General features: G+C 35.0%; 1 protein-coding gene across 1 annotated transcript; it reads left to right on the forward strand.

The window, feature by feature from the left end:
- The first annotated feature begins 10,002 nt into the window (after positions 1–10,002).
- Positions 10,003–16,536, forward strand: LOC111999825 (uncharacterized). The gene is made up of 4 exons (XM_024031937.2): positions 10,003–11,623; positions 15,064–15,210; positions 15,562–15,678; positions 15,779–16,536. Exons 1-4 carry the CDS (start codon positions 10,100–10,102, stop codon positions 16,379–16,381), a joined length of 2,391 nt encoding a protein of 796 aa, XP_023887705.2. The 5' UTR covers positions 10,003–10,099; the 3' UTR covers positions 16,382–16,536.
- The last annotated feature ends 2,503 nt before the right edge of the window (positions 16,537–19,039 follow it).

Raw genomic sequence — 19,039 nt, forward strand, 5'->3', positions numbered from 1 at the left:
ATGATGCCAAGATCAGGGTTGCATTTGTCGTGTTCACAATGAAAAGAAAACTTGGAAAGTTCCCAAATGAATTAGTGTTCGATGGTAATCCAAGGATTAGTTGTATGTTATTTTAATGGATACAATAAATTTGAACATATGATGATTGTATGATGATTACTACTTAGTATCATGTCAAAGTACTGATAAGATTCATTTTCTTGTAACTAAGATCTCATATTCAACTATAAGACTTAAAAAACTTTATTAGGTAAACTAACTAGAACTCATCACTTTTGCCAAGCATTATTTTTATTTCATTTTAATAATATATACGGTAGATTTGAACTTGTGTGCCCACTTCATAATTATTGCTTTTAATTATCAAATCAATACACCAATCGGTTCTTAGTGTAACTAGAACTCATCACTTCTCCCAAGTGTTATTTTTATTTTATTTTATTAATATATATGGTAGATTTGAATTTATGTACTCACTTCATAATTATTGCTTTTAATCATCAAATCAATATACCAATTAGTTTTTAGCGTAAGCGGGATTTAAATCTAAGTCCCTTATTCAATGACAAAAGATTTTAATTTTACCAATTGGACTAACTAAAACCTATCTCACATGTTAAAACTTAAAAAATAAAAAAATAAAAAATAAATAAAAAATAAAAAAAGACAGAAGAAGAGGAAGATTGTATTTAAATACTATCATCTTAACTATATTTGTTTATCAAACTTCGTACATTTATCGAGTGTTGTATGCAGAAACATAGAACTATGTTTCATGCAATGTTAACCATGACGATTCTCAAGTTTGTGCCAATTCGAGAAGAAAATATTTTATACAATAGATGTATCATGTATGTATACTCCTCTCATATGTATTTGAAATTCATTTCATGAATTCTACATATATAAGAGAGATATTTCATCTACTCGCGCATAAGATATCACTGTCAGTTTGTTGACATGATAAGCACAAGCTATGATAATTTGTTTTTTATAAAGTATAAAATTATGTTTTTACAAGTTGGTAGTAGCTGTTATTATTAATTCTGCCCTCTCTTTTTTCTTTGGTTGGAGCTTGAAGGTTTTTTTTTTTTTTTTATAGTTGGAGCTTGAAGATAGGGCAACGAAAATCCTACACATCTGAAGATTGATAAAATGGATACTTGGCTAGATTATAGTGGCTAAATCTAGAGGCATTCGTGGTGCGGTGCGGTGCAGTTTTGGGCCATTTTTAGCACTGCACTTTGCAATGCAGTTTAGAGTTTGGAGAGTTTGGACAAAACCATAACTATACCGCACCTTATTTTTGCGATCATATGTGCGATGCGGTGCGGTTTAGAGTTTAGCCAAAACTATAACCACACCACACCTCATTTTTACGGTCACATGTGCGGTGCGATGTATAAAATGTGTTTGAACGGTTTGAAGTCAATATATTTTTCAAATTTTGGGTTTTTCCTACCTAGCTCAAAACTAATTTTTCCCTTTATTTCGGGCTAAGTTTTAAACTATTGATTTAGTTTTTCTTTATTTTGGGCTGGCTTTCTGATAAGATTTTGATAGTTCAGTGGAAGGAAGGGAAGAAGGAATTAAAAATTGGAACAAGGAACAAGGTAGAGACAAAGTATAGGGAATTAAACAATCAAATTCTTATTTGCATGGGCTTTACAATCCTTACCCTCTCCCTTATAAGCACTACACCCTGTAATCAACTAACTACTTACTTGACACCCTAGCACAACCAACTAACAACCCACAATAGCAGTACCATTTATTTTGGAGTACAGAGTATTTGCACTAGTCCCACGCACTTACATGCAGGCACACACGCACAACCCTGCGGGAATCTACGCACCACCCTGCACACCCACACGCACACTCCCCTGCACACACTACAGCTGTCACACCTACACACGCACACCCCTATAGGTATATAAACACCACCTTGCACACACACGCGCACACTCCCCTGCACACCCTTACACACTACACTGTCACACCTATTACAAATATCTACAAATATCAACAATAGCCTACAACTGTCACAATGTCTATTTACAAATATCTACAAATATCTCCATAGCATATAGCCACTATCACACTACAGTACCTATCACTTTCCTAGTCAACGCTTGCTAGGGTTATCAAATTATTATTATTATTTGAAAACTAGGGTTATTAAACTATTAATAATATATTTAATATTAAAAATAAATAAATATATTAATATATAGAGAGGGTGCAATGCGGTGCAATTTGTGCGGTTTTCTTATTATAAAACCACAAACTGCACTACACCATATGGTGCGGTTATGCTATTTTGAGGGCATTTTGGGTGTGGGTTTTGCGATTTGTGCAGTTTGGTGAACACCCCTAGCTAAAACTATGTCATTCCTAACCATTTTTGAATTCCTACTTCATTTTCATGAGTGACTGACATGCTAGTGGAAATTTCGCCACCCAATCTAAGGGACTTTGTCCCCTTTAGTTGTTAAAGCCTCTCCCTCCCTTCTCCTATATATATGTGTGATCTTTTATTATAAAACACACCGAGAGACAAAGAGAAGATAGAGATATATGTATAGTATAATAAATAATATAATGTCGTGGATTATCACTAGAAAAGAAGAAACTCATATATAATCTCATTCTCATATTTTTTTTTTTTTTGAGAGAGTTATAACCTATGGCATCTACTCCTGTTGATAGTTTTTTATCATCTGACCAAGACTCCAATCTGTTTTTGGTATAAGCAGGAATTGAACTCCAGATCTTTTATACAAATATTAGAGATTTTACTAGTCGAGCTAACTGGAATCTATCAAACCAAATCTCTTGTCTTTATATTTGATTTATTTCACAAAAGGTTATCAGCATGAAGCTCTAGTCAAATTCTAAAAAGGAAGAAGTTGTCCTTATTCTACCTTTCAAAATTAAAATTTATTTTGTGTGATACTACAACCCACTATAAGTTTCCCTTAAAAATTGTGCTTATTTAATATATTAAAATCTTATGGGTTTCATGCTAAACATATTACATATGGTAATATCGTTAAATATTGTTAATGATAAATTAAGCAATTCTATTACATTTATTTTTATCTTAAGCATGTTAAAATTACATGTGACACATATCTATTAATTTTGGATACAAATTGATAAAATAATTATTTATCTAGGATTGTTGATAACATCCATCTTGATGTAATGAATCTTAGAGATATTTAGGGCCGTAAACGAGTCGAGATTTGTTGAGTAGTGCGTGTTCAAGCTTGCCTCGTCAGGAAAATATAAAAGCTCAAGCTTGGCTCGAGTTCGTGACAAGTCTAAAAATAGTGTTTGAGCCTAAGCTTGTTGGTAAGCCAAAAAGCTTGAACTTGGCTTGGCTTGATTAATTAGTCAAGCCAAACTCAAGCTTAATATCAAGCTCAAATGTGAGCTTAAGTCAAGCTTTTGAGCTTGAGATCTAAAAAAAAAAAAAAAAAACATTATTTAATGCTTAAATCTCTAAAATTAAGGGGAAAAAAATAGCATACTCATTTTATCATGCATCTAGTCCTACTTATGATTAGCCATTATTCAAATTAAAAGTTTACATAATTAAATTCATTCATTCATCATTCGTTGCATATAGCTTCAGAAATTGTTCAACATACAATTTTTACATTCACGTTAGATGATGATGAACTGGAAAAATACTTGTTTGTAACTATTATGAATAGGAAAATACTAACATGTTTCGTACTTTACTTTAGATGATAGATAAGGAAGGATCATATGTGGCCTACTTAATTAATTTATTTTTAAATGTAACTATAGTCTAAAATGGTTCTTGGTCAATTTAGAGGGGGAGAAAAAATTAAGGTAATGGGTAGTGGTTTTATGTTGGCTATGTCATTATTAAGATACGTGTAATGAGTATATTTAGTTAACACATATAAACTTATAAATGAGTCTATGCTTGGATTGTTTTGTATTAAGCATAACAGCTCACGAGCTTATTCGTGAACAAATTTTTTTGCTTGGTCTCGGCTTGTTTATTAAATGAGCCTAAAACTAAGGCTCAAATTTGAATTATTCATAAACAAACAAACATGAACGACTTTTTTATCAAGTCAAGCCTAAATTGTTCATGATTGGCTTGGTTTATTTACAGCCCATTATGAATGGCAACCAAACATGCCAGAAGGATTGCTTAAAAGCACTATTTTCTATCTACCATCATTTGCATTAAGATTACAATTTGAGTACCTTATAGTAAAATATCCCCTAAATTTGTGAAATAACACAATCAAATAGGGATAATAACTGGGATCGAATCAAAAGGAAGCGCTATAATGACCACTACTGCATTTCATTCTCTTTGATCAATCGAAAATGTTTGATGCTTCTTGGGGTTTCTTTGGTGACCGTGGACGCTAGTTAGGAAAAGCTCCAACCTCAGGTCATGATCCTAGAGAACGGCTTCGATTTCTCATCAAAAGTAGGCCGATGAATCTGTCAAGGTTTCAAAGCCAAATCCTGCATATGAAGAGTGGCTCTGCAAAGATCAGCTACTGGTCAGTTGGATAGCTTAATCATCCCAAAAGTTAACTAAATTTGTTTACTTTATAACTCAACTTTATTTTATAGCATAACTAAAATTCATACGAATTATGATTTTAGTCGGATGATTTAGCAATAAAAACACAAAATGTATTTAAATGATTTTAGGTAAAACAAAACTAGTGAATTAATTTACAGGGAATCCAAAGTGTTTGACGTGCCAGGAGTTTACATTAAATCAAAGAAATATATTGAATAAAAAACTTTTCTAGATAGATAAATCAATAAAAAAATACAAAAACTTAAGCATTAAAATCATTAAAAAATTATTAAGAACATACAAATATAATGTTAGGCCTTACCCATATCTTATTGTTAGGAACCCATGGATAGAACTCACCTATTGAAAACCGGTTTGTAAAGGGAGGGTGCTCAAGAGCTTATAAACACATGATTAAACTTATACTTAATTCATGTGGGACATTGGGATCATAACATACCACGACACTTCGTAGCCGACATCCACAACGGCTCACTCTAGCGACATTGACCTAATGGTAGCCCTTTCTCTTTTTGGTGGCTCCACTCACCTATTAGTAATTTTAATCTAGCCTCTAGGTCATCTCCTTCGAGATCCAACCATATAGCTATAACTAATTTGATCCCATACTCAATGAGCTATGTTCGATTACTTGATGTGGTGGTTGGCTCTAATACCAAATGTTAGGAACCCATAGGTACAACTCACCCTTGAAAACTGAATTGTAAGGGGAGAGTGTCCAAGAGCTTATAACCACATAGTTAAATTTATACTTAATCCATATGGGATACTAGGATCATAACACTAAGCATGGCTTCTAGCAAACCATTACATCAAAGAAAACCCTAAAAAAAAAAAATCTTAAAAAAATATTTGAAAACTTAATTTTGTTCTAAGGCTGCTCTCCCTTGAATTTGATTTAAAGATCCTTTAAATAGGCCAAGAAATCCCATTACAAGTAGAATTATCAGTTTGAAAAAAATATTTGATTTTCACAATCTATTTAACTGTTTGTTTTGACACATTAAACATTAGAATTTGGAATTTTCACAAACTACAAAGTTGTGGCCATTTGAGTTATCTTTCTAGTCCAATTTGAATATTCTCAATCCCATATTGGAGCCCAAAGTTATGCCCAAAACAGTAAGACTTGCGTAGGTTGGAATCTTAATCTGATTTTGACTTGGATTTAGTGTGAGTTTCTTTTGATTCCTTGCACCAATTGGACCCACATTTTGTTGGGCCGAACTTCTTTAACTTCATTATAGCTCTTGTCAACATTTAGTCTATTAGTTCTCTTCATCACACAAATTCAATCCTTTATTTCTTGATAAATCTTGCTATAATTAATTTCATTCTTTTACAAACAATATATATTCATGCATTACAATTCATTTTAAGGACATAATTAATTAATCAACATTATTTCAAAACCAAATATAAAGTGCATGAATTAACTCAAAATAAGTAAAATAATGCTCTTTAATAATTATTAAAATATACAAACTTAAGCTATTATCATTATCAATAGAGAAATGATATGCTAAGAAATGATAAATTTATAATTTTCAATGAACTTAATTTCTCACTCAAAAGTTAAAACTTAAAACTACTCGGTTTAGCCAAGCTGTTGTTGTCCAAGGCCCTTGTCTATCAATGCAAGCAGCTTTTCACTAGTGTTGAAATATATTTTGATAATTTGATTAGAGTTTTCTTGCAAAGGTCGTGCCTATTTGTAGTTGTGCGTCTGTAAAAGAAGTATGCAATAATTATAGGGGTGTAATTTAAGTTAATGAATATGGTCCAATAATTACATCTGTTTGGTATCTAAGTGACTCTTCTATAATCTTCTCAACCAAAAAAAAAAAAAAAAAATTTTTAGAAAGAAAAAACAAGTAGAAAATAAAGTGATTCTTCTATAAAAGGTAATTTTTTTAATGAAACATCTAAAAGGTACTTAAGATGAAGCAACTGTTTTTTTTTTAATGGATGTAACTTATAGAACATTAGTATGGGAAGATAAATTGAACAACATATTTAACGTTTTCTTCGATAAAGAGAAAAGAGAAAAGAGAAAAAAAAAGAAAAAAAAAAAGAAAAAGAAAAGAAAAAGAAAAAAGAAAAAGAAAAAGAAAAGAAAAAGAAAAAGAAAAAGAAAGAAAGCCATGAATTTACACCTAAAACAACCAATGTTATTATAATTCACGATTAATGCTAAATATAAAATTAAGAATTGAAAGTATATAATGTCAATGTCAATTCAAAGAGGTGCTTGTAAATTAGAACTTTCAAATATAAAAAGACACTTACTCATAAATTCATATTCTCCTATCCTCTAATCTTTTTTCTTTGAGAACTTCTAACCTATAATCTTGACACTTGTAAATTTGTTGTTTTGATATATTCTTCCAAACTATAATCTTCTTTAACATCAATTTTCCCCCTTTCGTAATATGGTGCTTTGTCACTTGTCCAAAAATTGATATGTCACTATCTTGGGTAAACTATGAGAAGGTACTCAAAGCTTGTATTTTGGGAGGTAATTTTTACTTTTTAGTGCATAACGTGGGCTCTTATAGTATTCACAATAGTGGTGTTAAAAAGCTATTTTTAGCACCACCATACACAAAAGGCACTACAATAGTGGTGCTATAGGTAAATATTTTACCTATCTTGCTATAATGCACAACTATATATGGTTGTACACTGTAGCTAAAAGCTAAAAAAAAAATATATATATATATATTTCTAACTATGATTAAAATATTATTTTTTCCTTTTTTTTTTTTTATATATATTTCTTTTCTTCTCAGAACTCTCAACTCTCTCTCTCAACTTTCAGACCTCTCACACCGCCACAAACCTAGCTCGCCTACCTAGCTCCGACCTAGCTCACTAACCCAAGCCCCAAGTCCCAAGTCAAGAACGAGATGTACGGGTAGAGCGATGAGATTGAAGACTATGTTAGCGTAACTGAAAACCAAAGCATCGGCGAGGATGTTGACAGCGTGGGCAGCATCGACGCGGGGTTGATTCTCCACTAAACCCATAGTAACATCAGCTCTAGCTCGTCGTAGAATGTCAATGGTAATTTTTTTGTGATTGGTGATTTTTGATAGTTTGAGTTGAGGAAAAAGACTGGGGATTTAGGTTGGCAATTTTTTTTTCTCTCTTGCTGTGGACTAGTGGTGGTGGTGGTTATGGGTGTGGTTGTGGCTGATGATGGAGGTGGTTGTGGTTGGTTACTGAAGTTTGCTGTGGATGTTTTTATTATTATTCTAATGAGTTATTTGTATTATTTTAATCAAATAGTTAAAAATATAGATCCATTGATGTTGGGTGTGAAGAGGTAAAGTAGATAAAATGACTTTTGTAAGTGTCAAATAGCTAAATTTTTAGCTCCATTGATGTGGATGCTCTTATTAAATATGGTACTAGAATCCAAAAATCAATTCCTAGGATTGAATGGAAAACGAGACAATATATCCTTAAGCCAATGCCATGTTTGACTTCTATCTTGTTCACCTATCATCTATACTACTTATAAGGTCACAATTTGGTTCCTAAGGCCAAAAGGTAAAAGGATCTAGGCCTAAACAGTTTAATACAATGAATTTGTAGAGAGTGTGTTATAAAACTAGGCTCTAATGAGTTGAATAACAATTATAATGGATCCAGATGACAAAAAAGTAAAGATAGACTAGTTTTATCCAAAGAAAATCGTTCTCGGCACAATTCGAGGAGATAAGTTCTTGTATATATCTCTTTTGAATTTGGTTACAAGTTCAATTCTTGTTTCTACCGTGTTTTTTTCTTAATTTCCAATCATTTTCCCTCAAGGTCTTATTTCTATTTTATACTATGCTCTTTCTTTCATCTTCACCCTCCACGTATGGATTAGATTGCTAGTGTTGATCATTGTTCCATCAGCACCTTCCTGAAATCTTTGGGAGTAGTTATAAGACTGAAAATTACTGTTCAGGTATCACTTCCTCATTAATGCAGCTAGAGAGTTACCTAAAGAGCATTCAATGCGGTGGTAGCAGCTTTCTCTTAGATATTTTATAGTTTCCCTCTGTCCTGTGCTTTCATGATGCATATCATTATCAATAGAATCTCCCGGAACGTTGCCTTGGATGGCAGACCACACCTTCGGATCTCTACTTTGCTCAGCCGATGAGGCATTCTTCCTCGGACTACCTTCTTGGACTCTTATGACCAAACCTCACCTCTTCATTCACTAACACAAACTCTCATGACAGCGTTTACCCGTCCTCGGACTACTGGCTGTCCTTAGATTGGGCCCTTGGCCCAACATATATATAGATATATACTACTGGGCCTATCACACCTACACTACTATTTAAAAGACTTTCCTTATTTGGATTCTTCTTTTTTTGGTTCAAAAATGCTTCTACACTCATATATTTAAGTAAAGACAAAACTAAAGGATAATTCGGTAAAAATGCAACTTTAACTCTCACTAAAACATTGCCTAAAAAATAGGATTACTCTCCTGTTAATTTTTAAATTGCTTTATTAACTTATAAATTAAATTTACAAAATAAAAATTAAATATATAAAATAAAAACACAGAGTTTATTTATTTATTTAGTTCTTAAATTCTTCAACGTTTATAATATCAGATTTCATTGTTTTTTTTTTTTTTTTCTTTGAGAATGTATCAGACTTCATTGTTGGTACTAAAGTTTTGATTTTTCTTTTTATTTTTTATAAGATATCACCAAAATTTTTTTTAAAAAAATTATGGACATGTCAATTTGTTATTAGTATGTAAAAAAAAAAAAATGATAGTGATGAATAATATGTGTTATCTGTTAAAAGAAAAATATGTGTAAATTGTTGTATGTGTAAATTGTAAAAACACTACTTCAAAAACATGAGTAATGTTATTTGAATTTATCACTTAAACTACTTTTTGGTCTGCTCATAACAATTAGTAACAATCTGTCCACTACCAATTAAAATTTATTGTAAATATGCTGTAAACAAAACATTTCTAAAAAAAAAACTCTCAAATTTTTATTATCCAGTAAATTCCAATTAACTTAAATAGTAAAACTTATAATGATTGAATAAGATATCTGAATTATCAGAGTGAACACTATAAATTAAAATTTTCTTTTAAAAAAACTTAAATTTTATTAAAGTTCAGATACTTTTTTGGCAGTTAGTTAGTTTTTTTTTTTTTTTTTAATACTTTTTAGTTACAAGTAATTGCTAGCAAAAAAAAAAAAACGTGAATAATTATCCGCGTTTTGTGCAGGGCCCCCCAAACACTACACGGAGCCCCATTCTCACGCAACATACAGTCACAGACTCACACTGACACTTCCACCTCTTCCCCCATAAAAGGGCGCCATTTGCCTCACTCTCTGATTTAAAACTTTCAAAAACCCCTCTCTCTCTCTCTCTCTCTCCGAATAAAAAGCAAAAACCCTAGCCTTTACCATCTACTCTCTACTGACTCTCTCACCCTCACTGACCCATACCATGCTCCCCCACTCCTACACCGTCGATTCCCAATCAAAATCCCAAGACCTCGCTTCCTCCATCCTCTCCTCCACCTCATCCTCCCAAATCATCTCCACCTGCTCCTCCATCGACTCTTTCCTGCTCTCTCACTCACCTGACCAAACCCGCCACTTCTTCTCCCTCGCTTTCCCTCCTCTCATTTCCAAGCTCTTCTTCGGCCTCACCGACTCCTCCTCCTCCTCTTCCAAACCCAACCCATCCAACGGCTGGATCGACTCCGTCCTCTCATCCAACGATCCAGATTCCGCCAACGCAGTCTTCTCCCTCCTCTCCCCTTCCAGCATTCTCTTCCACTCAATCTCCGCCGTCGATCGCCTCTCCCTCGTCAAATACGTCTTCCCAATCGAACGGCTCCCGGAGTGGGCCCGGTTCGCCCTTTCCTCCAATAAATTCGCTCAAGCTCTCTCCGATCTTTCTCCATTATTCAATTCAAAACTCAAACACGACCCTATCAAACCCTCCGCCCTTCAAATCCAGCTCAACGTTTTCGAATACTATCTCTTCTGGTTCGCCTATTACCCTATCTGTAAATCCAATTCCGAGAATTCCGATTCCATTTCCATCAAAAGAGCCAGGAAATTCAGGCTAGAGAATTGGACTTCCTCCATTCCCGGATTTTCAAATTCCAAGCGTGGAAACGAGCAGAGGATCGAGTGCAACCTTTATCTCCGTCTTCTCTATGCCTATCTTCGCGCCTTTGTGCCGATTCACGATTTGAATGCGCACCAACCTTACCGTAGCTCGTTGCTTCACTACGCCTGCGGTTACGATGGATCGGCCACAATGCGTGCCGAGTTCGTCGTCAACGCTTTCGTACACTTCTGGTTGGTTGACAACGACTTCTCGCCTTTGCCAGTCAATGTCTTGAAATCGCACGGCGTGTCGTTTCCATTTCGATCGGTGTTAGGGGATACGCCGCCACCGTCCTCCGGGTTAGGAGAAGTGGTGAAGCTGTTCGTCAAGTACTTGAATTTGAGCTCTGTGGCCGTCACGGAAGACGGTGGGACCGAGAATTGTGGGAACCCGAGGTGGAGAGTTTTGAATTCAGGCTCGTTCGATGGCGGCGGCAGTGGTGCGAAGTCGAGAGATGTTGCGGCGCCGGTGCGGCAGGCCGGGTCGTGGAACGCGTGGATTCAGAGGCCGTTGTATCGGTTTATACTGAGGACGTTCTTGTTTTGCCCTGTGGGATCTTCGATTAAGAATGCATCCGAGGTGTTTGATGTTTGGATTACATATATGGAGCCTTGGACTATAACCTGGAATGATTTCGCAGAGCTCGACGCGATTGTGGATGGTGCGAATAAGAGTGAGAGGAAGGAAGATTTTCGGTCTCACGGTAGTAACAATGGATATAGCCCTTCTTGGCAGGGATATGTGTTGTCCAATTACCTGTATTACAGTTCATTGGTTATGCATTTCATTGGGTTTGCACACAAGTTTCTTCACTCTGACGTTGAAATTATAGTCCGGATGGTGTCGAAGGTATGTTTCTTGATCATTGTCTTCTTTACTCCACTGTCTATCTGCCTTTGTTAATTGAATTTGCTTGCGTTTTTATTTTTATTATTTGGCTTTGAAGATTTAGGTTTGTTATAACTATTTGAGTGCTTAATATGGACAATTAATATTGACTTACAGAAGTTCTAACTATGGCATGCAATGGAAATGCGTTTTGTTTTGTGAATTGTGAAGGATTAGTTATTATCATTTAGCTTGTACTTAGTGATGTATTATTCCAGCTGGAATGGGAAAATTCTAACAATTTAGTTTCTGTTTCTGTAATACTACATGGTGAACACCTTGATGAGAAGTCCTTGCATGAGCCGTGAGATAGGTTTGTATTCCACATATTTGGAAACAGGCTACGTGCTAGTGTGAAATAAAGTTTGGAACAAACAATGCATTCTTCTAGATGGAGATTTAATTCAAGGGAATACTAATTAAAGTGCTGTAGGACTCGGCAGGCTTTAAAAATTGTTTAGGTACCAAATTAGTGGGGCAATAAGGAATCGGGTCATTAAAGCTTGAACTCTGAGCAACAGCATGACTGCATGAGTGAGTTGGGCCATGTTTTTCATGGTGTTAAGCTTGTGTTTAAATTTCAGGATCAAGGTTGTGTTTTGCTTGGTGGCTGTCGCAGCTCATATTATGGCTTTGCATGGCCTAAAGTAGTTAACTACGCCCATTAGTTATAGACAGATACAATGAGGGATGCTGCAGATACCTAAATATATATAACAGAGCAAGATTATCAGTTAACACCTTTCAAGAAATTGAAGAGGCCAAAGTTGAGAAGATTGAGTCACTGAAGAGATTTGATGGAGTATCTACAGAAGATGAAATTTAAATAGAAATTTAGGTACATATCTCATAATTACGAAGACCTCAGTGATTTTGGGGAGAACAAGGCATTTCAGTTTGTTTACTTCATTCAATTTGAAAATTTCAATCTGATTATCATTCCTAATCTGATTGAACTTGCGAATCAGTTAAGGATTGGTGTGTGGTGTGAAGAAAAACTGGGGTGAAGAAATTACGTCATTCAAAGTATCTATATATTTGGAGCAGAAGATTTTAATTTCCAAGTTAAAGTGGAGGATGAGTTTAATTCAAGTTAAGGCATCTGATGTAGGACCAGGACCTAATGTGGAGGTTAATCTTTGTTGTTTGTTAATGTTTTATATCTTTATGTAATGTTGGGAAATGGGATTTTTAAGAGTGAGTATATTATAGTTCTTTTAAGGCTTATCTAGTTAAGTGAGTCTTATTATGGTATTATATCAATAAGGCAGTTTTTATTTTTTATTTTATTTTTGTATAGAAAATAAGTTTTAATTTTTATTTTTATTTTTATTTTTTTTATGGAAAATCTCTTGAGAGCATCCCTTGCACCCCAAATCAGTTTCGTCTCTCTCACACTGATCTCCTCTTCTTCCTCTTCTGTGGGAGAGCTGATCAGCCGATCTTCTTCCCGCTTCTTCTTTTTCTTCTTCTTTTGCCAAATATGCCCTTACATATTTTACAGTTGACAGTTTTCTACCCTTTTGCCCCACTTCCCAAGTGGGTGGGTACTTTGGGAGATGTAAACCCACACACGGCAGCCAGGTGTTTCAAATGTTTTTATTTTATGATTAAGTTCCTAGATTTGGTTGATCTATTGGATTTTGCAGCAATTTGATGCATGAACACTTTATTTGTATTGTTAAAATGTTAAAATTTGATTTAAGGTTTTTTTTTTTTTTTTTTTTTTTTTTTTTTTTTAGGGGGGGGGGGGTGGGGTTGTTACTCTTGTGTAGATGTGGTCCTTGTAAAAATCCCAAGCCATTGCAATCCCTAAGAAGTAAAATTCCTATTTTGACTTGGTTAGGGTTTTTCTTTATGTGGAAGGAAAGTGTTTCCTTGTCAAAGAAGTAATTTTGCATTCTTTGGCTACTAATAGGAGTTAGGACTTAGGAGGCTTACATGTAGGCATTATTGTAAAGTGATTGGTTGTTTTAGCCTAAGGGTCCATTCATATGGAGAAATGAAAAAATTCTTAGAACTTAGAGCGGGTTTCTTTGTAAAGTAGTTTGATAGTTATTTTGAGATTGAAAAATACCAATGTATATGAGTTGAGAGTTTGTCTATTTTGTTAGTATGAGAGTATCATTGAGGATGTTGGGCTTTTAGGACTGTGAGAGTCAAGTTTGTGAGTTAGTGTGTGTTTAGCTCCAAATTAAGAAACTAGCTTATTTTACTATTCAGTTTATTTTTGCTACTATTGATGGGCTCATTGCACTTTTTAGTTTTATTTATGGGTTCCACTGTACTATTTCAACTAACTTTTACATTTATCTACAGTACTTTCAGTAAAAAGTTTTTAGTTTTAACAAAATAAGCGGATCTCAAACAGACTTTTAGTAATTAAAGTTTGTTTTGGATGTAATGATATTTGGATTAGTTTGTTCATGAGTATGGTTTGGTTGAGTGTAATTGTAATCCATATCAGTGATAGTAGATTTTATTTGGCAATTCTAGTCAATTTAGGCATGGAGTTAGCCGAATTACATTAAATTTTGTTGTATTGTGTACATGTTGTTTGTTACATGTTTTTGTTAATATGCTTCTAAGTGCCTGAAATTCTCTAAAGATTAGTTTTGGTGCAATTCAAGAGAAGATAATGCTTGGTGCATGTTTGTCTTGTTTAGGGAGAGCCTGGTTGGATTAAGGTAGAGTTGTTATGAAAGAAGGAATATTTCTTTGTAGAATTTGAATCAATGTGGAGATTTGTTGGAAATCTCCTCAAATTCATGTTTTGACGTTGTTGCCTACTTGGTTTTTTTTTTTTTTTTTGGTGTGTGTAAGGAAGCATTTTCCTGACTATAATTTTGTATTCCTTGTTCATCAACGAGTAGGAGTTAAGACCTTAGTATTGTAAAGGGTTTAGTGGTTTTGGCTCAAGTTGGTCACCCATTTGGAGAGAGAGAACGTAGAATATGGAGAGGGATTCTTCAAAGAATAGTTTGATAGTTCTTTTAGTTTTGAAAGATTCCCACATAAGTGAGTTGAGAACTTGAGAGTTTGTTTTTTAGGTTAATATCAGAGCAACATTGGGTGGATTGGAGTTTTGGGCTTGTGTGAGTTTCAAGTTTGTTTTGGGTCTAATGAGATTTGGGTTAGTTTGTGATTTTGGGAGAGCTTGTGAGTGGTCATGAGAGTTTTTGAGTTTGGTTTGTGAGGTTTAGTTGTACTTGTAACCCGTAGCTATACTTAATAATAATATAATATAAATTTTATTGAAGTATTTTGAAGTTCATATAGTAGAATTTCCACATAAGAACAGTGCATTTGTGCACTGACTTCAATGTATAATACTTTTTGCAATGATGTGCAAGTAGCTGCATGGTTTGTTAACTGCCTTTTTCTTTTCTTTTTATTGACAGGTGATGAATATATTGACATCATCTAAAGAGCTTGTTGACCTTATAAAGAACGTGGATACTGTCTTTCATTCCGAACAAGCTGGATCAGGCAAATCAATGCTTAACAGCTTATGTAGATTTGTTCCTTCAATTCGTGAACAGCTGCAGGTAGAATCACCTGTACCTCCCGTACATCTGTGCTATATGCCATTGTGATTCACTTATGAAGTAACCAAATGAACAATAAGAACTTTATATTGCAACCATTCTTCCAATATAGAGCTGTTCTTGTGTCTAAGGCAAATCTTCTCCATCTTAAAAGTAAATACGTAAATGGGGAGTTGAACTGCTCCTTTGACGTGTTTCTTAAATCTTGTTGATGTTTGATGTATTCTATGATGGATCTACTCAGGGGCCTATGTTTCTATCCCTCATAACCTGTATATTACTAGAGTATTTCATTGTGTACTATTAAATATTATGATTGATTCTCTTTTTGTTATCTAATCTTGACACTAGGACTGGGAGGATGGCTTATGTGAGAGTGATGCTGATGGATCGTTCTTGCATGAGAACTGGAATAAAGATTTACGACTCTTTAGTAATGGTGAAGATGGTGGACAACAGCTACTTCAGGTTTTTAACATTCATTTGTTTATGCTTATAATTACTACACAAATCATACAATTATCTATATTAGATGATCTCATCTAATTTTTCATGATCTTGTTTGCAGTTGTTTATATTGCGTGCAGAAGCAGAGTTACAAGCCATTTCTGGTGATAACCTTGCGGACAACCTTAAATGTCTAGATTCATTGAAAGCACAGGTGAGCTGCTTGTTTGGTGGCCATACTGTAAGGACATTGTCATTTTCCCCAGAACCAAAACAGTATTCACAATCCCGTGATGATATATTCAAGCCCAGAAGAGTTGGCAACCATGCATCTTCAGAAATCAAATACAGGGGTGACTGGATGAAGCGCCCAATCTCTGACGATGAGGTTGCATGGCTTGCAAAACTGCTTGTCAGGTTTTCTGCTTGGCTGAATGAGAGTCTTGGGTTGAACCAAGCAGAGAGCAGCCCAGCATGGTCTTATGTGGAGGTGTCAACTGATGTGGCCAATGTGTGTGGGCCTACGGAGACAATGAGAGCGGTGTTGTGTGCTATCAGTTCTTGGCTTCTTACTTTGGCTGCAGTGGTGCTGAGGCTAATGAAAAGTCATGGTCTGAGGGTGAACCTTAGGATGTTAGCTTCAAAAAAGGTCGTGATGGTTTTGCTTTTGTCTGCTGTATTTAGTGTAGTGAAGAAAGCTTTTGGACTGTTTCACAGGGTGTAGATGAGAAGAACAAAAATACAAGGAAAAAAAGTATAAGAAAATGTAAAGTTTTTCCTTACAAGGTTTGCGACATTAACTTGTTTTTCCCTTTTGTAAAGTTCGAGATGTGCAAAAAAAATCGACAGGCTTTATGACCTGTCTTCCGATTACATTGACATCAGTGCCTGTGCCTGGCTTTGTTCTCAATTTCTTTTCCTTGTTACTGGTACTGCTGTTGATGTTCCTTTTGTTATTGGGCCATCATTTTTAGAGTCTATATACTATCGATTTTTCGGTTTTCTTTTTTCTTTTTTTCAAAAATTGTTCTTTAGTCAAAGATTTGTGAAGCGTCCACGGTTGGCATTTCCAATTATGTCATTTTTTTCTATGTTGAAGAATCGAGTCTATGATATGATGGTTTCAATCTTCAAGGACTAGAGAAACACCAAAATGGACTAAAACTATACCCGAAAAGGAAAGGCACAACTTAGGCTGGATTAGCTGCAAAAGGGTAAACACAAGCGGCCACGGTCAGGTGGGCCGTGTGCATCGTTCCAACCGATGTCTTGTGCAATCTAGAGGGCCCAACTTGATTAAACTTGTACCATTATTATTCTAGGCGGGAAAAATTATATTTATGTTTGAAAAAAGTTCAGCTAGAAACCACTTTATATTGTGACTTTTAGGTTGTGCTTGACTTTATGTAAATGAATTTCCGAGTGTAAAATGGGTTCAGGGGAAAATATTTTCCAGTAAGGAAAATGCTTTCAATGTGTTAGTTGCACTGTGGAAAACAGGGCAAAAAACGATTTCCAGTATTTGGCTGCTGCGGAAATAGTTTTACTATATTCATTTTCCCATGTTTGGTTTGTTCAAAAAATTCACGGAAAATATGAAATGAACAATAAATAAAACCTGCATTCCTATAACAATCTACACAAATATTGTACTCATCTACTTCAACATGAACAAAGAGCATCCGATAAATAGTTTCATAATATTCATATCAATAAGCACATAATGTAGCATTCACCATTGGAGGTGAGCCTTCATGGTCTACAAAAATGATACCTACACGTGGTATCTGAACAGTACACGTGTACCTTACATGCTTACACTGAATATACATAACTTGGGTAATTGTATCATCCCAAGCACACAAAATACTAAATCCTATAGTCAAGGTACGTAATTTTGATCCTTTGGAGCATAACAGTCCACAAAATATACGTACCATCATCGTATGTTCAAGATTAGAAATACATACATAGCCTGCTTGTACTAGCCGATGTTTACAGATAATACAATATTGTCACATATATGGTACAATCAGAGGTGAATCTAGTACTACGACACATTACCAAATCCAAAAACTACCATCATAGTCAACACCAAATAGAGTTGTCAGAGTTGAGTAAAAAAAATAACTATTCATCCAAAGCTTCCTCAACTTAGCATTCTTAGCCAGAAATCCCCTAGCTGCCTTCTTATTTTCACACAAATGGTCAAAGGCAGTTGCGAGCATATCTTTACTATACCCATCTGGCGCCATGGCCATCACCTTAGAGTAAATACTGGGGTAATCAACAGGCCTTCAGTTGATTTCTTTCAAGGCCACATCAATTTCCTTAAGCTGGTTAAACAGATCAATGAGAACACTATCATCACTAGGAGGTGCACGGCCTTTCTTGCAGGACTTTGAAGCTATGGACCCGGTGGTGGATGATTCTACCACGTTCTTCCTTTTCTCCCCCTTATCCACCACACCCTCCTTGCCATTATCGGCCACAATCTCAATGTCATCACCATTCTCTTGTTGTATGTCAAGATCAACATATGACTTAGCAAAGCTGCCTGTGGCCATATTCTAACCCACTACAATGGCCGACTCATCGTATATCTCTATCCTCTTGTTTAAAAACTTGGCATGCTTATGATGCGCCTGTAAGGGGGAAAGGAAAGTAGAAAATTCAATATTCACTTTAATAATCAGAATTGACTCATATAGATGCTATACTCACTCATATTAATCAATATTTACTAACATAATTGAGTACACATCGTAGGAGCATCCAAACAAGACTATATTAACAAAATATTGTTGGAAGCCATACCATAACTTCCTCCTGATAGGTTTTGGTGTTGCATGTGATCATCTTGAGGTTGTCATCCCATCCAAATCCACCCTTCTTCTAAAGAGTCTGGATGGTACTCCACATAGTCCTCAATGTACGCAGCCGGTTTTTCACAAACGAAGGTAGCACTTTACCCCAAACTGGGCAGAGATGGCCTTCGCTACAGTGGCAAAGGAGCCTGCCTTAAAAGTGTTTGAGGGCTTGCTGCCCTTCATAGCCTCCTTAGCAAGTAGGGTAAGCACGATAGTGTGGATTGAGGATAACCACCTGAACTAATTAGAGCCCACCTTCTCCTTCTCTCTCTTTCAACATTGCTACATATAAAAACTGTATAGTGAGAGTAACATTTAATAATTATTGTGCATAAGAATAACAAAACAAACACACATGCAACCATGCTTATTTGAGGAAAAAAATGCATTAACATCAATGAACCTACAGATGTGCACAAAAAACAAAACAACTAATGGAAATAATAATGTAATACTGAAAGTAATTATTCTTACACCACCACAAGTCTATAATAAATACGTTGTCCTTACAA

Source organism: Quercus suber, unplaced genomic scaffold (assembly GCF_002906115.3).
Source record: "Quercus suber isolate HL8 unplaced genomic scaffold, Cork oak 2.0 scaffold_26, whole genome shotgun sequence".
Taxonomy (NCBI): domain Eukaryota; kingdom Viridiplantae; phylum Streptophyta; class Magnoliopsida; order Fagales; family Fagaceae; genus Quercus; species Quercus suber.

Bases quoted from the DNA above. Each gene is read 5' to 3' on its own strand.
- LOC111999825 (XM_024031937.2), top strand. From the start codon at position 10,100: ATGCTCCCCCACTCCTACACCGTCGATTCCCAATCAAAATCCCAAGAC. The intron at 15,211-15,561 runs GTAGAATCACCT...TCTTGACACTAG, and splicing joins CAATTCGTGAACAGCTGCAG to GACTGGGAGGATGGCTTATG. The intron at 15,679-15,778 runs GTTTTTAACATT...TCTTGTTTGCAG, and splicing joins GTGGACAACAGCTACTTCAG to TTGTTTATATTGCGTGCAGA.